At 50.8% G+C, this 21,809-nt stretch overlaps 1 protein-coding gene across 4 annotated transcripts in view; it reads right to left on the bottom strand.

Annotated features, from left to right (window-relative positions):
• Positions 1-896: 896 nt before the first annotated feature.
• RCL1 (RNA terminal phosphate cyclase like 1) overlaps positions 897-21,809 on the bottom strand; it is a 56,981-nt gene continuing 36,068 nt past the window's right edge. For 2 of the 4 annotated variants that reach the window (XM_019463716.2, XM_019463720.2), the window contains exons 6-9: positions 20,187-20,312; positions 16,053-16,209; positions 11,250-11,353; positions 897-1,695 (exon numbers count right to left, since the gene is read on the bottom strand). In XM_019463716.2, the coding sequence (XP_019319261.2) occupies positions 1,545-1,695; positions 11,250-11,353; positions 16,053-16,209; positions 20,187-20,312 (538 nt within the window). In that variant the 3' untranslated portion in view covers positions 897-1,544. Of the gene's footprint in view, positions 1,696-11,249; positions 11,354-14,874; positions 15,029-16,052; positions 16,210-20,186; positions 20,313-21,809 lie in introns of those variants that run through there. The other 2 variants (XM_019463717.2, XM_019463718.2) reach the window with 2 other exon arrangements.

The raw sequence follows: 21,809 nt of genomic DNA on the forward strand, positions 1-21,809 counted from the left end.
ACGCACGCTATTCTAAGATACACGCACGAAGACGCACGCTATTCTAAGATACACACACGAAGACACACGCACGCTATTCTAAGATACACGCACGAAGACACACGCACGCTATTCTAAGCTGCTAAGGGCGTGTTCACGTCTTACGCGTAAAAGAAAACAATCACGGGAAGCTCTCCATAAATGCCATGCCACGGTTCAAAACGGCCTGGCTTTCTTCAACGTCAGGCCTACATGGAAGATGACTAGGGGGCAAAGCCCTCTCCCTACTTGAAAAGCTGCCCGCCCCCAGCTGGAGAATAACACTGGGAATCCGAGTTGAAAGAATTAGGTCTGCTCCTGCCTACCAACCGTGACCCCGTACACACACCAGATGTAGACTCTGTTCGTTGTCAGGGCCATCCCAGCACGGGCCGGGTGTTCCTGCACGTTCTTGCCAGAGAAGCTTTGCAGGACCAGCAATCCTGAGGGGTGCAGATACGACCCCATCGGGAACGAAGAGCAGGCTCGCCGGAAGAGGTGGAGCCTCCAGGCTCGCGGACCTCACTGGCGGTGATGCAAACTGCTGCTCCCGTGGCATCTGTCTGCCTGGGGTCCCTCCACGTCAGCAGGGGGCAGGGAAAGCGACACAAACATGAAGCTCATGCTGCTTGCTGCGCTCCAGGTAGTAAAATTCTCTGTCTCTGACGCAAGACTCGCGGGACTTCTGCTGGCACCCACGGAACAGTAATAACCTAACTTATTAGCTCGCAAGTAGGGTAAAACTCCAGATTCTGACACTATTATACACAGAAGTTTAAATCAGGAGATCAATGTCGTTACATTATACATTTCAATGGAATAAAATGCCCTTCTTGAATTTTCTTAACAAGATAATAAAATCTACATCACACCTGAGATACAGAAAATATCCAATAAGTTTCATCGAGCCCTGCCCTCTGCAGACACTCATCCCCCCACATATACACGTGACGGACCGGAGAAGAGTGGTAGCTGCCTCCAAGATATCAGTCCGTTCACAAGACGAGGGACAAATTAGTTTCACATTATCGATTTTTGACACGTGCGTTCCACATAAAGAGCTTCCACCCATATGGTCTCATTTAATCCCTACCCAGAAACCGAGGCTCAAAGTGGTCAGTCCTCGCAGAAGAAACTGTAACGGACCCTGCAGGTCTGGAGAACAGCGCCACGACAGAAGCCGGGGATGCAGGCGGAGTGAGCCCTGCCGAGATGCAGGGGCGCGGTTGCTCCAGCAACACAGCTGTGTCCTGAAGGCACGTTCTTCCTCCCCGTGGGCTACGGGAGCTCTGGTCGTGACTGGGCTTCCTGAGGAGTGTCAATGCCACTGCAGAAACGGCTAGAAACCACATGACACAGAGAGGTCTTTTATTTAAATGTTCTGGCTTTGTTTTTAATGGAAAATGAAGAAATCCTTAAGGTAAGAGGCTCTCCTGTCCTGGATGAATTTGGACTTGGTCCCCTTGGGTGTCCGTGGCAAGCGTCTGCTTTGCTTGTAGGCGTTGGGGCCTCATCTTGTGACAGTATCACTTGAGGGTCTTGCTAAGGTTGGAGAAGCCAACGCCAACGCAGGTCAGCAGCACTTTATCCCCACCCTTGAGTTCTTCGCCACATGGCTTGGTTTCAATTTTAAACATAATCTGGAAAAAGCTCTTCAAATGCCGCAAAAACTCTATCCTGAAAAGGAGAAAAAAAAAAAAAAGGGAGGAAGGAGTGAAAAAGGAATTCGATTTTCAAAACAAATTCTCCTTCCCCCACATAGAACCCAAGCTCTTACTTTCACAGATCAAGAATATCTAAAATTAAGAACTGCTCATCAAAGCTCATTGAACAGTACTTCTTCACAGCCTGCCAGTTTCCAAAGTGGATTTAGACAGCCTATAGAGATGCACACGATACAAGATAAACACATTTTTAAAAGGTCCAAGGTGAGTACATGACACAGAAGTCATTCGGTCCCACGCAGTTGAGGGGACATAAACACAGCGTTAGTCTTGAGCAGCGCAGGCAGAGAAACATGTACTCCCGTGACTCACAGCATCATGAGGTAAAACCAAGAAGATGCCAAAATAGAGCAAAGTCTTTCTCTTTGCTCCTCAACCGCAACAAAACCCTTCCATTCACTCCACACAGATTTACTGAGTGCCTACTATGTACCAGGCACTGTCCTTGGTGCTGAGGATGTTGCAGTCAACAAAAAATCCCTTCTGTCATGAAGTGTTCAATCTAGTGAGGGAGACAAGTTAAATATTCTTTAAAAGTACTATGGAAATTTAAATAAACAAGGAGGGGGGGGGGGAGAAACGTGGATATGACAAGATTTGTGTGTATACGGCAGGAGGCCAGGGAGGAGCTCACAGTAAACATGACAAGGAGTTTCACGGGGTGGTTTCCTGTCATCTCCTTTAAGACAGAATGATGGCTGCATCCCAACAGCACCCTGGGAACAGCAATTGCGCAGAAGGACCATGGGACAGGTAAGCGACTTCTACTGGTCTGCCCTAGCCGACTCAACATCTCCCCAAGCTGGCCCAACCAGAAGACTCACCTGGAGTGTTCACTGAACACACAAGTTCCTGAAGGTTTTACTCAACTAACAACTGGTAGGGAACAAGGGTCCAGTGGCAGAGCCTAGAAGCACAGGCCAACACAAAGACAGGCCCTCCCCACCCCTTACCAGGCCCCATCTCCCCAGGGCACAGGGGCCAGAAATCTATTGTTTACAAGTAACCCTAGTGATTCTTTTCAGGCAAGTTTGGGAATACTGGCTTAGTTAAAAAGAGATGGTCTGCATGTCTATAATGAAATATCCAGCAACCTTGTGTTGCCCCCCAAATGAACCATCCAAACTCCCTATCCTGGCCAGATGCCTCTAATGGGCCTGCTATGGAATCACCTAAAGAGCTTTCAAAAGACTGATTCTAGACATAAAGACCCAGGCGAAAGAATTGAGAGTCAAGAAATAAACTCACATACTTATGGTGAGTTGATTTTCAAAAAGGGTGCCAAGATAATTCAATGGGGAAAGAATAATCTGTTCAACAAATGGTGCTGAATGACTCCACATACAGAATGATGAAGTTGGACCCTCTCTTGCCAGCATACATAAAAACTAACTCAAAATGGATTAAGAACAGCTAAAACTATGGAAGTCACAGAAGAAAACAGCAGTAAATCCTCATGATCTTGGGGTAGACATTGGTTTCTGTGTGTTGTTGTTGTTTATTTTTGAGAGAGAGAGAGAGAGACAGAGCGTGAGTGGGGGAGGGGCAGAGACAGAGGGAGACACAGAATCCGAATCAAGCTCCAGGCTCTGAGCCTGACAGAGCCTGATGCGGGGCTCAGACTCATGAACTATGAGATCATGACCTGAGCTCAAGTTGGACGCTTAACCGACTGAGCTACCCAGGCGCCCCAAGTTTCTTAAATACAACACCGAACACAGAGTGATAAAAGAAAAGAAAAGAAAAAGCCACACAAAATGAGACATCATCAAAATTAAAAACTTTTGGACATCAACAGACATTATGAAGAAAGTAAAAAGACAGCTCTCAGGATGGAAAAAAATATTTGCAAATCATATACCTGATAAGAATCTGGTATCGAGATTATATAAAGAACTCTTACAACTCAGAAAACAAAAACAGAAAGACAAGAAATACAATTAAAGATAGGCGAAGGATGTGAATAGACATTTCTCCAAAGCCTTACAAATAGCTAATAGGCACGTGAAAAGATGGTCAACATCATTAGTCATGAGGGAAATGAAAACACCACTATGGGGTCCCACCTCACACCCTATAGAAGGGCCACAATCAAAAAGAGAGAGAACACAGGTGGGGGTGAGGATGTGAAGCAGTTAGAACCCCCGTTCGCTGCTGGCTGGAAGGGAACACGCTGTGTTCCCAGTCTGGCGGTTAAATCCTAAATAAGAAGCTACCACATGACCCAGTAACTCCCCTCTCAGGTACGTGCGCAGGAGGAATGCAGCATAGGCCCACACAAAGGCCTGACACAAAGGTCTGCGACAAAATTGCTCAAAAACAGTCAAAAAGGCAGAAGCAACCCGAATGCCCATCAACTGCTGAGTGCCTACACAAAACGGCAGATTATTCGGCCTAGAAAAGGAAGGCGGCACTGACCCAGCCACAGCGCAAACTCTGAAATCCTGACACTAGGGAAGAAGCCGGACGCAGAAGACCACACGCTGCAGGAGCCCATGTATGTGAAGTGGCCACAAGAGGCCGACCCTGGAGGCAGAGAGCAGACCAGTGGTTGGCCAGGGCCGCGGGGCCCGGGCCGGGCATGGGGAGGGCCGGGGGCCACTGTGAACGGGCAGAGGGCTTCTACCTGCGGTGCCCAACATGTTCTAAACTTGTGGTTATGGTTACACGACTTTGTGAATATGCTAAAAACCACTGAACTGCACACCTTAAATGGGCAAACTGTGTGGCACGTGAATTATATCTCAACACCACTGATTAGAATACATATATACGGTATTTGTGAAGTTCAGAAGACATACTGAACCTGGCTCCCGCGCTCACACCGTGTAGACACAACTGAGCGCGGGGCACCTCCTGGGGTGCATTTTCCACCCCCTCCTGTCCCTCTGTCTTTCCACCTACACAGGAGAGAAAGGGCAAAAAGGAGAAACGGGGCTGGGACAATCCCTCACCCCGTCCGGCTGACGTGACCAGCATTTCAGGGACTAAGAGAAGAAAGAGTACCCCAGAAAGCAGTTCTGGTGCATGGGGTGCGCTCGCAGGAAAGCCCCTCGCTTCTCGGCTCTCTCTTCATCTCCATCTTTACAGCGACAGCCCAGGGGCACCTGGGTGGCTCAGTCGGTTGAGCGTCCGACTTCGGCTCAGGTCATGATCTCACGGTCTGTGAGTTCGAGCCCCGCGTCAGGCTCTATGCTGACAGTGCGGAGCCTGGAGCCTGCTTCGGATTCTGTGTCTCCCTGTCTCTCTCTCTGTTCCCCCCCACCCCGCCCCCCGCCCACTTGCTCTCTGCCTCGCTCTCAAAAATAAATAAACATTAAAAAATTAAAGGAATTAAAAAAATAAATAAAGCGACATCCCATCTGCCAACTCTCCGGCGAGGCTTCCCCAGCCGGCAACCTCTCTGAGATAGGACAGCATTCCCGGCCCTGCTCGTGGTGTCCGATTACTGCTCGTGCGCCATGGGCTCACAACTGCCCCGTCCCCTTTGGGTAAAGCACCTCCAGGGCAAAGACCTCGTCTACTGCTCAGAGCCACTCCAGCTGCTGGGCACCGCTGGGTGAGGAGGCAGCAAAAGGAAGTCAGGAGCCAGGGCTAGTCCTGACAAGTGCCGTCCACACTCCCGGCAGGGAGGGGAAGTCGCTTCTTCCCCTGCTGGCTTCCCGGTCTTCTCACCAACTGAACATTTCAGTTTCTCGCTCTCTGTCCCAGCCTCACCACACCCCCCAGCCTGTCCCAGGAGAGAAAACAAACACATCAAACCCACGGATCAACAAGCTGCATCCGTGGGCAAAGCTTCCAGCTGGCAGCCAGGGGGAGGGCACAGCCACCTCACCCCGTCTGCGTTCTAAGGAGAAAACAGTCTGTTCTCTCGCGGCCTGAGCGCTAACGCAGCCCAGGCACGCTCCGCTCCCAGGGCCTCCCCGGCCGGCCGCACCGTGAATCAGTCGACTGTGCTGGAAAACCCAGACCCCCTGGGCAGCTGGCAGAATCCCCGAGGGGCCCCCTCGCGCTCCTGGGCTCCCGGAGAAGGATGCAGGCCTGCGTATTTGCAGCTCCAGGGTATTTGCGGCCTTTGGACCTGGTGGGGTCCACGTTTTACAAGGTGTTCTGCCGGCCCGCCTGCCCGGCTGAGGAAGCCCGCCTGAGGGGCTGGGGGCAGCCTTCGGAATGTCCTCCGGCCTCCGGCCCGGTTCTCCAGAAGCCGAGACCCTAACCACAGGCGACGTTAAATCTTAACGGTCTCCTGAAGGGATGAAACAAGTCATTAACCAAGTCACATCCTCGCCGGCCGGCGCCCTTCTCCGCCGCCCGCACCCGGGCCCGAGAGGCCCCACTCCCGCCCTTCCCTCTCCCCCGGAAGCCAACGGCGCACCGCGCGCCCTCGCCTGCTGGACACAGCACGCGGCCGCCGGCCAGCCGGGAGTGACCTGCGGCGCGCTCACGGCAGCCCTGTCCCTCAGCGGAGCGGCGACCACCTGCACTGCTCCGTGTACCTGCAGAGGTGGCTGGGATTCTTCCTACACAACTCCCGCGCGAAGGTCCGAACCCCTGACTTAGACAACCGTACCTGCCGTGAGCTTCTCTGGTTGTTGTTCGGGAAAAAGTGACTTGTTTTTAGAAGAACAAAACCGAAAACGACAACCTCCTTTTCCACGAAAGCCTCCAGTCCGTCTGACAAGCAGGTTTCAGAGAATCCTGGAGCACACAGAGCAGCCTTCCTGTCTATTTGCCAAGTGGGGGCTGTTCCGCCACCATTGCTGGTCACCAGGTGGAGGCCAGTGGGCTCCCGCTCACCTGCCCCCCGAACCCCAAGTGCCCGGGACCTGCCAGGTGGCTCGCCCACCTCTGAAACACAGCCCCCGTTGCCTTCAGAAGCCTGACGGAGGCGATGAGAGGTCGCGGGACAGCGCTCTCTCGGGCCGCTCCACAGACACAACCCGGACAGACGGTCCCGCCTCCTGCTCCACCAAGGCACTTCGATATTAGGGTTGCCTGCTTCTCAGGCCTCGGGCGTTGCTCTGCAAGTGGAGGGGAAAGACGCGGGAACAGGAAGAGAACCTGCTCAATGGGGTCCCCAGAGTCATTACACAGCAGCTTTTAAAAAACACACTGGCGGTGCTTTTTGTGGCCAAACAGCGGCTTTCCCAAAGCCCGCTGGCCTCTGTTCCGAGAGTGAACGTGAGCTCTCGGCCGAACTCGGCCTTGGGACCCACATCTCTCCCAGCCTGGCTCCCTGCCTCCTGCTGCCTTCACAAACCGAATTTTGTTTCATCTGGAAAACTGACGATATCGCGTGCTTTTCCCGTATGCCAGCTCCGTGCCGGGGCTCTGACCGTGTGATAATAAGAGTGCCAGGGCCCTGCAGCACCGCAGGCACCCCCAAACGTGAGGTGCGGCGGCGCCCCGCCAGCTTCCAGACAGCAACTGAGCGACTGGACCCAAACAGCCGGGCGTCATTCGCAGGCTGTGCGCCAGACCACACATGGGACGGGAGCCCCCCGTCCCCATCAGTCAGTGACAAAAGGGCCACCAGGCTCTCGCTCCCCAGCTCTTCACAAGCAGTGGAAAGAGGTCATTTATTCAAGTTAGAAAAAAACAAAGTGGCATGATTTATTTTAGACTTCGAACTAAAGATAGAAGGAGATCGTTTTACGGCAGAATTTGAAACGAGGACTCTGAAAAGACGTGGCGTGGCACCCTGCCCCAGGCAGCAAAGTGCGTGGAGCCCAGCAACGTGGATGCAATCCCAGCTCTTACACAAGAGCTCAGTGCGTCAGGGACGCAGGGACTCTGGACGAGACTGTCTCGGTCAGAACCCCACGGCTGACCCATGTGCCTCCGGGCACGTGGCTCCACCTCTCTGTGCCCCAACCCCCCACCTGTAAGATGGACAGCGAAGGGTACCTACCTGCTTTTATCACCCCACCCCCCCATAGGGTCATCATGAAAACTAAGTGAATTCATATTCTGAAAGCACTTCAAACAACATCTGGACAACAGTAAATACTGTAAGTGCTTGTTGAAGAAACCGACCTACACAATTCTCGGGAATAGTACGTAAGACGGGAATGGTTTGTTTAGTAAAACAACTGCAGGAAGTTGCTCATAACGGACACAGATTTAGAGTCGCTGAACAGACAATTTACGGTGACTTCAGGCCTGAGAATACCCAACGCAAGTTTACTAGGCCTCCAGGTGTCCAAAGTGACCTTAGCGGGACACTGGACTTCCCAGACAGAGGGGATGTGGAGGCAGGAACCTCGCTGTTCAGCACAGACTGAGCTCTGTCAGGCACACCGCACGGCTGGGAGGACTAGGTACCCGACCTCATTAAAGTCTCATACCACCTCCACAAACCCAGGGCCGCAGGACCGCTCAGCCACCTTCACTACCGAGGACACAGACGCGCAGACCCGCTCAGTGCCTTGTCCACGGTCTCCCGTGCTCCAGCGCAGAGCCAGAACTGAAACGCACACAGGGGGGGCTCTGATGCCTGCGCACCGGCAGGACGCAGAACGCTCTGGTAACCGCAGCCCCCGATCGTGAACAATTCCCAAAAGCGCCAATTAAGATGCCCATTAGTATTTCCCTTGCTGTTAAACCTGCTTCACATGAAGTGTAAATCCTCCCCTAAACTGTAAAGTTAAGCGTTTTGAGGGAAAGGCAGAACCACCACCGCCAACTCTAACTATCTAAAACTCAACGAAGTCAACAGAAATAGAGCATACACGTACCGGCATGCCATCCAACACTATTTTATTCTACGGGGAAAAAAAATCTCTCTGGCCTTCCTGAAGAATTTCACACATACAGACTTACTTTCTCAAGTAACACAGGAAGCCAACGGCAATCTCCTGAAGTAAGACAGAGGGAAGAGGAAAAGAAGAACACAGAGACCCTTATTTTCCAGAAAGGATTTGAAAGCAAGAAAAAACATCCTCCTTACTCCCAGTGCTCTGTCAACAGACATTTGAAAAGCTATCTATAAAAATCAAAATGTGCAAAGGGCCAGAATACATTTCTTTAAACCAAAGAGGGTCTTGCTTCTGGTTTTCATTAGAAATCTGAGGTTTCAGAAAACGGACTTTTAGGACTTTAACTGCGCATAAAACTAAGTGCAACAGTTTGACCTCAAAAGCTCCTGAACTGGATTAGGATAAACTGCTCCTCCCAAGTGTGGCTGTCCTCATTGCGGATTCCATCCCTTTCCACCCTTCGCCGTATACAAGTACGATGTTAGCTTCGCCTGCTGCGTCCCTGAAGGACATATATTTCTTCCCACCTTTGCCCCTTTGTCACTTTGGACCACCAGAGCCTTCCACGAGGATAAAGGATCCCAAACAGGGGCGCCCGGGTGGCTCAGTCGAGTGAGCGTCCGACTTCGGCTCAGGTCATGATCTTGCGGTTTGTGAGTTCGAGCCCCACGTCGAGCTTGCTGCTGTCAGCCTATAGGCACAGAGCCCGCTTCGGATCCTCTGTTCCCGTCTCTCTATCCCTCCCCCACTTGTGCTCTCCCAAAAACAAATAAATAAAATTAAGGGAAAAAAAAAAAAAAAAAGGATCCTAAACAGATCCTTTCAAAAATACAGCTTTCAAAAACAAACCTCCTTACCCCCACCCTAATGCTAGCTTACCAGAAAGTACCGAAAAGAAGGTAGGCAGTCCTTTCCCACCCATGGCAGCCCCTCTTACATGAAGCCCTGGGAGGCAGGTAACCCAGAGGACAAATGTCCTGTAAGTCCGAGCCCCAAGTCTTAAAACACATAATTTTACAATCTGTCCTATTCCTCTGAAGCTCCATTCAGAGCAGACCGCTTTGTTTTCCCAGGAGACGGTATAATTTTAGGCAAGGTTTCTGGAAGACAAGACACTGCAATTAATGTTTGGTGAAAAGTGAGTCAAGGAGGACACAGGAACTTTTAAAAATGTCAGTCACATCTTGGCCATCTCCACGGGGGCTGCTGACTTGAAAAGATTATAAAGGCCCTGTAGCCAAACTGAAGAAAAAAAAAAAATCTCCAAAAGAAAAAAACCGTCAAGGAAAAATAAAAACATACATTCTGTTTTTCACGCCACGTTCTGCCAAACCCCATGGCCCACGACCACATGCATTTGAAGACAGGGCCTGGTGCTGTGTGAGCAGGAGGCCTTCTGCTGCCCTGAGGCGGACAGACGTGGGCAAAGCAGCAGCAGTGAGAACGGATGCCTGGCTGAAGGGGCCGTGGCGGCCGCAGACTGTCAGCAGCTTCCAGGAAACTCTCTCCGGGAAGCAAATCTCTGCACTCGGGAGTGCTGTGCTCCTAGCCCTGACCTCCTCCTCTCCGAATGCCTGAATTACCAAGTCTATCTCAGCAATGCTGACCCCCGGTGTGAGTGTGCCATTTACTCAATTTCGGGTCCCATGTCCTGTGAGATACTTTAGATGACTTATTGGGAGACCGTGTGGTCCTCACCGGCTTCCTGCTTACCAGTCTTCCCCCACTGTTAACAGAATGGACTCTCTCTCTTCCACCTCCCTGTTCAAAACAACCTCCCCCCATTAATCAAAAAAAAAAAAAAAAAAAAAAGAAGAAGCCTCCTTAAGAATGTCTTTTGAGCTCTTTGTCTCCAGGCCCCTGGAGCCATGGCGGAGAACGCAGCACCCCATGGCTGTGCTCGCCCCCTCTCTCAATGTGATGGCACCATCATTCTTCAGTTATCACAGTACTGTACCTTTCAGACATACAGCATCGGTACCATGATAACCGAAAAAGGACAGTTCAGTCTCATATCTACCTGAAAACTTCCTCCCATGAGGCCCAGCCGGCCCTGCTCCCCACTCACAGATGAGTACGAATGATCTCGAGTGGATAAGTACACACTCGCAGACATCAGCGCTCCAACAGGCTGTTACGGCAACCTCAAGTACTATCAGTGGGAAATGCTTCTCCCCCTGTGCCGTGTATCACTGAAGTCTTCTGAGAGCTGCTCTTTTTGGAGAGTGCTTGCTTTAATGCCTTAGCCGTCAACTCTGGAGGACACCCACAGCCTCAAACTCACCTAACTTCCCGCTAGTCCAGCAGCATGCCTACGAACTCTGTCTCTTCCTCCGGCTTTCCAGCCTGCTCACACCCTATCATCTTGGACAAAAAGACAGTCCTTTTTGCCACAGCTAAGGAAAAGAGGGATTTAAAGAACAACAAAATCCAAGCTATTAACAGAACCAGTTTACCTTTAAAATGGAAACAAAGTCTAAAGCACAGACAAAAGAACTGTCTGGTATTTCTCACGTAACTCTCATATCATGGGAATGACACACGGGAATGATGAAGCTACAAGAAAGGATGTGAAGCAAAATCCTCGTTAAATACCGGGTTTAGGGTGACAACCTCCGGTTCATGTAAGCAACGGTACGAGCAAGCGTTCACGGCGACAAGCTACACGCAGTACGACACCCGGGTGGTTTTGTGCAGCTGCAAGATCGAACTGGATGGCACGGCGCGAGGTGGAAGAAAAACGACTCACGTGTAGGGAGACAGCGGTCCTAGCAGGACTTTGGAGACATCCTGCTGTCCAAGGGTCATGAGCAACAGACCCAGGCTCTGGTTGGTCGAGTCAACACATCCACCCTGTAAACACAAACACTTTCGAGATTAATCGTTCTACCAACCGGAAAATGGAAAACCAACAAAACAGAGAGAAGGAAACAAACCACAGACACCCAGAATATCTGAAGCACAGACGAGCAGGCAACAAAGTTCAAGCAATAATGAAACACAATACCGGTCTTGTAAGAGCGATCCTATACCAACTAACTTCAAGGGGGTAAACAGTTAATAAAAACAACTGCAGGGGCACCTGGGTGGCTCAGCGGGTTGAGCATCCTTCGGCTCAGGTCATGATCTTACTGTTTATGAGTCTGAGCCCCACGACAGGCTCTGTGCTACAGCTCAGAGCCTGGAGCCTGCTTTGGATTCTGTGTCTCCTTCTCTGCCCCTTCTCGTGCTTGCACTGTCTCTCTCTCTCTCTCTCTCTCAAAAATAAATAAACGTTAAAAATTTTTAAAAATTTAAAAAAAAGAACTGCAATCGCGGAGACTATGAGAACGAATAGACACTCAAGTCTACTGAGGCGCATCTAGTGAAAAACGCCACTTTGCCTTTGGAACTAAAGCCGCGGCAGGACATACGGGCAAAAACGTGCACTCGGTTCCATAGCTGAATACCCAGGGCTAAATGAAGGTTGCTTCTATTGATCTGATCTGTCACGGAGCACCACAGTTAAGGTGACGTGAATGGAACATCACCTTCCACGGGCACCACCTGTGCACACACTCTGTCACACTCAGAAACGGCCGGCCACGCTCCAGGGGCCTCCACCTCTCCCTGTGCACGCCTTAAACCTGGGCAACGACTATGATCACCCCCTCAGTTCTTACTGAGGGTGCGTTCTTCCCCTCCCCCCAACTCCTCCTTCCTTTTCTTCCGTATCAGAACTCAGACCAAAACTCTCTCCTGAGGTGCAACTGCTTTGGTTGCCCTTCTTCTTTCGCTCTTGAATTTGTCCACCTCTGCCGCCATTTTGCTTCAGCAGAGGCTTGCATGACAGCTGTTGACATCTGTGCCCTTAAATTTGTCTTGATCTCTCATCATTCCTCCTGGGGTAATTTGATTTCGAACCATTCAAACTTAACACTGTCCACAATGAAAGCAGGATGACCCTGGATCTCTATGTATTTGGCACACGTCACAGTAAGAAACCCGGTTTCTAACACAGTGCATCCCTGTCCACGGCGAGGCTCTCTCGGACTGTGCACCCACTGTTTATGTGGGTACGCCTCTGTCCTCTGTTAGTGGGGGCAGGGTAGCGGATAAGTCAGTTTTCAGGCACAGACACTCATTCTCTGTGTCACACTCTGTGACAACAGTCAGAAAATAAAGGGGTTTCTGCTACAGCTGGCCTTTATGAAAATCCACTGCTCTTCGCAAACCACTGGAGATAGTAAAGGACAATATTCACCTCGTTTAGCAAATTTTAAGAAGAGTTACTGCGTACGTATTTCCATCTACAAAGGAAAACCTGACCCACACGGAGAACAGGAGGCCCAAGGAAACTAACTCTGTTTGACAGAACTTGCTCCCTCTCACAACTGTCTAAAGTTAAACTGTTCTCTTCAGTCTCTCCTTCTTATCACTGTGTTGCTATTCTACCATCCTCACGGACTTCTAGTACGTGCTGGACCGATATTTTAGTGCGATAAATATGTCAGGGTCTGTGCACAGGATACCACGGAGGGAGTGACGGGACTACCCCCGAGGCACGGGGTGTAGAACCTGTACTGAGTGGCTCTGGTCTTGTGGCAAAGATGATACAGGGGCAGGAATGGGGACAATTCAAGTGGAGCCAGTGCTATGCAGCAGAGGGGGTGTGGCCACTGGGGCTGCCAACGCGGGCAGGAGAGGGCTGTCACCCAGCTGGCAGCAGAGGGAGGCTCTGGGGAGGGGGACGGGAGCTGGCCCTGGAGGGGACAGCAGGAGGATGGGGGAAACTGGACCCAGGGCCAGCAAGGAGCAGCCAGGAGGCCAGCGAAGTGGCTGCCTACTGTCTGCAGAGGAGAAGGAGAGACCATGAGAAGAAGAGGACGTACACAGACTGGCTTTTCTAACCAGGTTGAGGGTTTTGACTTTATCTTGGGAAAGTGAGAAGCTGGAGAAGGTCTCTGAGCACAGGGGGGAGTCGATCAGATCAGTATCTCAGGGGGAGACCTGGTCTACAGAAGATACTAGAGAGGCAGGCGGACGCGAGGAGGGCAGCAGGTGGTGGCAACGAAAGGCAGATGAGAAACGCAGCCCCAGAGAGCCTGCGGCGTAATCAAGGGGGCCTGGGAACAGAGGAGACATAAATGAAACGAGGGATTAGACCAGAGGGTTAAAACGCTGGTAAAAAATAAGCGGGACCCTCCAAGGGATGGATTTTTTTTTAGGTTTATTTACTTATTTTGAGAAAGACAGAGACTGTGTGTGTACAGGGGAGGGGCAGAGAGAGGGAGAGAGAATCCCAAGTAGGCTCCACGCTGTCTGCACAGGAATGCTGGGCCTGACACAGGGCTCGATCTCACGAACCATGGGATCGTGACCTGAGCTGATATCGAGAAAAAGAAGTTGGACGCTTAACCGAGCCACCCAGGTGTCCCCAAGGGATGGATTTTATGACTCATTTAAACCATAACATATCACACACCTATGAAAAATTATTCAGGAAAGCATAAAGCGTTTTCATCCTTTTGACAATTAAGGATCACAGACACACACACAGTTTTCTCAATGATTAAAAACAAAGGCAAAAAACCTGGTCCAGGCATAAGGCGATGGTATAAAACAGAACTTAACTGGAGCGTAAAGAAAAAATAAAATAAAATAACCTAATCCAGATTGCACGTTTCCTCTCGGGTGGACTGACGATGGGCTGTGCTCTCACCCAGAGGCTTACAATCTGCTCTTTACAGGGATGTAACATACACTCCAGCTGTGCTCGTGGGCCCCCACTGGGCTATTCTGTAACGCGATGCTTCTGATGCCCCCAGGTCAGCTAGAAAGAGACAGCAGCGTCCCCACGGTCACAGAGAGCGCCTGCCAGTCACCACAGGATGCAGTCTTCCCTCATAAATGCCGAGATGACAATCTTCCTGAACTAAGTAACAGGCAGAGCGAGCTCTCGATCGTTCACTCCCAGCTTCCGGTTACCACCCATCTTTCAAAAATCACTGAATGTAGCACCAAACGTTGGGCTGGTTTAGCATCAAAAAAGCGGAGGCCAGACGATCGAGGCACTCCGACGCAGACAGGTACAGTCTGTCCTCCATTTTAATCAGATGGACGTTAAATAGAGCCATTTCAGACCTGGAAATTTTAATCAACTCTGAAGAAACAGTTCATTCTTACTTGTTCCACCCTGGGACCGGTAACATATTTTCAAGAATGCTGACCTGGATCAGGGGAGCAGACGGCGTTAATAAGCTGTTTTCCTTAGTGAGGCCTGTACAGGGATCAATACCCACGGCCCAAGCATCACCCTACCTCAGAGGTTAATCAGCTACCGTGGAAAAAGGAAAAAGGAGAGAAAAAAAAAAAAAAATCACCACTCTACCCGCCTTACTGGTCTTATTTCTTCACTGGGCTCCCATGTGAGTTTTGCTGCTCTAAACACGGCAAAGCTTCCCCGGGAGACTCCAGAAAAGTACCACAGAGATGTCTAGTGTCCGAGAATAAATACACAGACAAATACAGAGACGAAAGGCCCTTCAGCTAGAGAAGAAAGACAGGTTACAAATGCTACACGCCATCTGGTAGCGCATCACCCAGAGTATGGTTCCCACTTGTGCTCAGTTCTGAAACGTGGGCCCTCGCATCCACAGCAGGGCAGTGACCGTCCCTCAGAGCCTGGATTCTGCACGTCAGAGGCAAAGCCTGGGCTTCCTGACATGGAACCAAGACAAAAGGTAGTGCAGGGTAACAAACCCTGGAGCCAGATTTGGGACTCCCCACTAAATAAAGCGTGTAAGGTCACGAAGAATGTATTTTCAGGTGGCTTCATCTTATTTTCTCCTGCCATCATTTTTCCTTCCTTCCTAGTTTCTTCCTTGCTTCTCTGAGGTCACCTCAACTATCTTAGGGAACAGCGTGTGAGCACATACAGCGTGTGTGCCGCTTGTCTGGACGGGCAGAGAAAGCACCGTGGCGACAGAGAGGGCAGGCCATGTCCCACTCCCGCCGTCCCGTGCGCGGACCCTTCCAAGCCCCGACCACGCTTGGACGCAGGACTGCCTTCCCAAGACATTCTTCTGTGCTTGAGAGCACGCTGCACAATGCGGCCTGTCGATATTATTTTCTATCTGAACTGTCACATACAAATCCAGATTTCCAGTTTCTCTTGAGAAATCTGAGAAGAGCGCACCCCCATTCCCCTACAGCCAGACTGGGGGAGCCGGGAGAAGGCACCTGTGTGGTCAAGGCAGTGTCTGCTCTTCACCTGGCCAGTCACCACCAAACGTGCTCCATTTTTACCTTCCCTCTCTTGTTCCAGTTCTTTCCTCTCCCCATTAAACTTACCTGCTCTGTATCCCAAACCAGAGGGGCTGGATCTCTGCTCACTGACTAGCTTACCTCATCTATTAAACTAGTTAATGCTAAACTGCTGAATGCACAGGAAGAAGTTAATTCCTTGGCTCAAGCCCTCGGAGGAGAAGAAAGTTGCTAAGGAGTAAGAATGAGAGACAGCGAACCGCTCCCTGATGGCACCGCTCCCAGACCTGCAGAGGCCGAGACGTACCCTATAGATCTCTTCGAGCAGCAGCTTGGCGCAGTTCTGGCCGAGGTCCTCCGGAAGCACGGCAGCCCCCTGGCCCTGGGGGTTGGAGGCCAGCTCGGCACTGAGGAATGCGCCGGTGGTGGTTTCCGCAACCAGTGACAACCCGAAACCCGGAGACCTGGAGATTCAAAGGCATGGACGTGAGTACGGCTGATAAAGTGGGGGGTGCACATCCACCCGCAAAAGGAAAGAGAACACAAACATCTTTCTGATGGCCTTCTGTCTGGCCACACCAAGCCTTGCCAGCACTCCCACCGCCTTACACTAGAAATACAAATGACTTAGCGAGAGCATGCAGGGCAGAACCAAAGGAGGCCCGAGTCTGCACTGCTTCTCCTACCGGCCCTGCCTTCCCCCTCTTTCCCCCGACGCCTACCCTGTGAGAGACCCCACTGTGAGAGTTTGTCACCATCGACGTATAAAGCAGCGTTAACAAGGGCTACCAGATATCAAGCACCTACTGATGGCCAATTTCTGAGCTAGGGGTCTGACACTATAAGTCTGCAAGGTAAGTATTACCATCCATGTAACAGGAGAGAAACAAAGCAACCTGCACCAAGTCCACACTGCCAGCAAGTGACCGAGACGCGTTTCGAAGGCAGGTCTTCCAGACTCCAAAGCCTACGAGAGTTCTCTACCACAGTACTGGGCCCTCAACCAACCCAGAAGGAAGGAGCAGCCTGGAGGCCACCTGAAACATCAGGCTGTTCATCCCCCGTGATGAGGAAGTACCACACGAGCCAGAAGAGGCCCAGGGATGGCACACCTCGGATGAAGGAACATCCCCACCTCAGAATTCATTTGAGATAACCAGCTAGCACCGCGTCCTCTTCCGCTGTGTTTCTACTACCAACAGCCAGAAGCTAACGCCTTTCTTGTCCAGAATCACTGCTGACTCATTTGTTCACGCACCCCAACAAACGTGGCGGAAAGCTTCTGTGGCCAGGACGTGGGGCACCACGTACACGAGTGTTCCTGCTCCTAGAGAGCTCAGCGACAACCAGTCTGACACAAAACAAAATCGGTCCACAAACAATAAAAACAAGTCTCTCTCCCCTAAAAGTTCCAAATTTAACATTTCACAGATGTCTACTTTGCCTGGTGCCTTTTAAATGTGTATGTCCCAGATGTACACTCCACATGCAATCATGGCACCCACGTGCCTCCTTTAACCCAATTCAACACACGTGTTCCTGAAGCACTTTCTACGTGTCCAGCACAAGACTAGCCAAGATACCTGCTTCAGAAAAACTGTGCATAAAATCATAAAATTAATAGTGTTTCAAACGCACTAAGTGAGCTCACTGTATGAGAGAACTATATTGGTCAGTCCTAAATTTCTTAAAAGAAAATGGTGTCTACACAGCCAAGGGCTACTAACTAACACCTTTGAGGACAAAGGTTCTGGGCGCTCCGACTCGTGCTCTACAGTGGACACCGCGCCACCCAGCCATCACGCTACGGGACAAGCTGAAGTGGCCTTCGAGTCACCTGACCAGGAGGAAAGCGTGGCACCAGCTCCCTGAGCGGTACAGGCGGAGCCACGAGAGCTTGCAGAGTGGAAAACAGAGGGACGCAGAACCAGAAGATATGCTGCCATCCCTGCTTCAACCCACTCACCTGCAGTTCCCAAGAATTCTGGACTCTTCCATCTCTGAAATTTTTGAAGTGTGTGTAGTTGTTGTTCCAATAAACTTCATGTTTAATCGAAACTGCTCCATTTAACGCTGTATTTGTTGTAGGAAAAACAAAGGACTCGAGAGCCTACGAAGCTCCGTGTGCATTCCTCCAGTATCTCCCCTCCAACCTGGGGTGTGTGTGTCCTCGGGCCTGTTATGCTGACAGAGCAGCTGGTCACCAGGCGACCTCACTGAACATCCGCATCAGTACAGTTTGCAAGTGACAGCCTCCAAAACTTCCCAGTTGGTAAAGGACCAGATTTTTTTAAGGTCCTGACTGCGAGGATCAAAATGGGCCAACGGGCAAATGCGTACGCTGGTCAACGAGCTGACTCAGACCACCCGGAACCTCTGGTCCCCGGGCTTCCGGGCCTCAGCACCCGCTCTCTCAGCCTTAGAGTCAGCAGCAAACCTCACTACAGGGATCCCCCGCTGAACTCGAAGAGGAGAATACCCCCCTGTGGCTTTACACTTCCATTACAGACAAGGAAGGTCACCATGAGTCCTCTGCAGCTTGAGATGTAGAAAACAAACACTCACCTGATGTTATGCATTGCTCTTACACGTAATTTTTTTAAGTGGGGCTTGGAGTTGATGACCCACGAATCTCCATCACGCCCACATCTTGATCCCCATGTGAGCTTCCTACTCACCCTCAGCAAGGACAGGACTGAACTGCACACGGGGGTCAGCTGAGTCGATGGCATTACAAACAGCTGCATCACAGCCGGGGGCAGCATGGCCTCAAGCCCGCTCTGCTCTATTCTCAGCCACCCTTTGGTGGAGCCAGAGGCCAGACCCCTCAGACAACTGCTGCTGCACTGATCCTCCCCCACCGCTCTGTGATCCCCGTCCCCGGAGAATGGCCAAGAAGGGAAGAGAAAGGGAACCTTTTCTGCAGCACCTACTACGTGCCAGCCATTGCATTAGTGGCTTACGCGGGTGATCGCTCCATCTTTACGGTGACCTAACGGTGCCGGCACCATGACTCCCACCATACGAGTGAGGAAGACACCGGTGGTTTCAGAGCAGTGCCCCAAAGGGGTCCAGGACCATCACTGACATTCCCAACTACCCAAGGAAGGGCCAGCTGTGCACACAAATCCTTTCCCAACTACAGCCTCCAACGTCTTCCCCTCTGCAGCGCTGAACCACGAGCCACTGCCACGTGGCTGAAATCGCCTTCGTCACTCCCATGGGCCTTATCAAGGTCAGAAATGCCACATCACCCTCACCCCTCCTTTGCGCTCTCCTTCTTCGGCCGAAGTCAAAACAAAGCTCAGATCCAAGGGCCGCGGACAAGGGTGGGTGTGTGCTACTTCCTGCTCAGAGAAACACCGAGGTCTGAACTCACAAGTCAATCCCTGATGTTCTTATTTTTAGGAGACACAGCCTACAAGCTGCAGACTCCCCAGCGTTAGTGATCCTGTCGTTCACATTGAAATGATTCAGCAAAAACAAGAACACAGAAAACCCACACACAAGTAAAGCCGATTTGGCAAAACAGTCACTGTTAACTAGAAGTAGAAGGAATACACAGGTGTTCACTGTGCTAGCCTTTCAACTTCTCTGTGTATTTAACATTTCCATAATAAAAAAATTAGTTCTTAATTGCTTGCCTAACTTACTGGTTTCTAAATATACAACCAAAAGCCTAAAACAAGTATTTTCATTACACAGATCATCATTAACTTTTTATTTTCTAAAGTGAGGTTTTCTACAAAGGTTTAATTAAACCCAATTCCAATCTGCAATAACAACCCTCTCTGGCTCTAAGAGTGTTGTTCCACTCGATGGAGAGGGAAGCCAACTGGCTGGGACCTGTGGCAGAGGACATTTTCCCCTAAACTGTTATTTACTCAGGGTGGGAGAACTTGTTTACTTTATAAACTTTTTTTTTTTTTTTAAGAGTGAGAGAGAGCTCGAGAGAGAGCGCGCACAAGTCAGGAGAGGGGGAGACAGAGAGGGGGGAGAGAGAGAATCCCGAGCAGCCTCCACACTGTCGGCAAGAAGCCCAACTTGGCACTCGATCCCACGACCCCAGGATCATGATCTGAGCCAAAATCAACAGTCGGACGCTCAGCCACCTGGGCCACCCAGGTGCCCCGAACTTGTTTCGTTTAATTTTTTGTGGGAACAGATGTGATTTAAAGCTGGAAGCACCTGGGTTTTAACTCCCCCAGGCCAGGGTCTGGACCCCTCATCTCCAGCACTGGCCACTGTGACACTTTCCATGCGGCAGGCGCTCCAAAGATGCCTGCAGGTGACGATGGCAGTAAGTCGGGAGGAAATTAACTCTGAAATCATTCCCCTCTGGCTGCCCTGTAGCACAGCTGGCAGCTGTCATTTCGATCAGAACAGGACTGGAAAAAGGCTGGGGTAGCTGCAGAATTAGGCTCTGGACGTGCACACTTACTTTCCAGAGCTGACTCCTTTCATGTGGTCTGTGTAAATGTAGATATCGGGGATGAACTTGTTGAGGATGCTCCTTGCAGAATCCACGATCCGGTTTGCCATCTGCGGTGACACACGCACGGAGTACCTGCGGTCTGCAGTTAAGGGTGCGTCCTGCTCACACTCCAGGACAGAGGGAAGTCAGTTCTGAAGCCAGCAGCTACCCGCGGAACTGTAACACATCGGGGCTCCCAATGCCATTCTACTTTGCACCCGTCTTTAATCGCTTAACTTGGTAACACTTTAACTCAACTTTTAGAGCATTTCCATCAATTGTTATCGTATTAGTATATAACTTTTATATTCTTATTATATAAAAGGATCACAGTGAGAAACACCCAGATATAGAGAGTTGGAAAGTATAAAATAACAAGTTCCCAACCCTGCTCTAGACTTCCTACCCAATGCCCCTCCCTTCCCCTAGAAATGGTTCACCTCAATTCTGGAACAAGAGAAGAAGACCGCCTGTCTGTCTGGCATGAGCCGAGCTCGCTTTGAAGTGTTTGTTGTCTGACCACCCCCCACTGCTGGAACCGATGAGTCTGTCCCTTGAGAACCTGAGGCCAGAACAGACACCACCCTGGGGCTCACCAGGGCCAATCCCAATCCACCGCCCCCCCCCGCCCCCCCCGCCCCCCGTTCTGTTGACAGGAAAAGCAGAAAAAGATCAGTGAAAGACAGTACAGTAGCTGTTTATAAAGATCTAAACAGGGTGTTTTTGTAACAGAGCCTATTTTCAATTATTTAAGTATCAATTACTCCTTTTGTGGACAAGACAGGCTCCTCACAACTGCTACCTTACAGTCAAAATACTGATAATTGGCACTTTTACACCAGGGCACCCCCCGAGAGAGAAGGAGAAAGACATCAGCAACTCAAGCGAAAAGGCTGGTTTTTTAAGGAAGTGGAAACAATTATCTAAAATTTGACTTCATTATGGAGACCGGCTCTCCTCAACCCCACGAATCAAAAATTCAGTACGGAGCACTTTCGATGTGCGACGTTCAGTCAAGAGGTGGCTACGTACGTGGGACAAGAGCCTAGAGAAATGGACGAGTAAGGACATGTGATCTTCCCACTACCCCAATACACACCCCACACAGCAACTCCAACAGGGAGAACAGGGGGTGTGGTCTGCCCAGTCCAGCCCAGCTGCTCAAAACTTACTGTCAATAACATATTCCATTTCCATTCGAGCTGCAGAAACAAAATGCTCAGAGACTGCAAAGAACGCGGCTGGCACCCAGCTCCGCTTTCTGATCCGTCTGGCACCTTCGCCGGAAGATCAACCTTTCCTCATGGCGGTGAGACTCTGCCAATTAGCCCGGGTCCTCCCAGATCTTATGATCAGTCTGCTCAGGGTTCGTCCCCACCTCGGCACCCCGCCACTCGCCCAAACTGTCCAGATTCTTCCACCTGAACTGCCTCCCTTCACTGTCCCAGCCCCGAGCTCCCCTTCTCTCCCCAACACCCTCCAGCCAGTGCCGGGCTGTGGTCTCCTCTTGACCTTACCATACGCCTCTCTTCATCTACACACGTGCTGCCCTTGCCCGTCAACAAGACCATGCATTCCATAAGGAGAGGG

This window comes from Panthera pardus, unplaced genomic scaffold (assembly GCF_024362965.1).
Source record: "Panthera pardus isolate Hobbes unplaced genomic scaffold, ASM2436296v1 HiC_scaffold_20, whole genome shotgun sequence".
NCBI classification, from domain to species: Eukaryota; Metazoa; Chordata; class Mammalia; order Carnivora; family Felidae; genus Panthera; species Panthera pardus.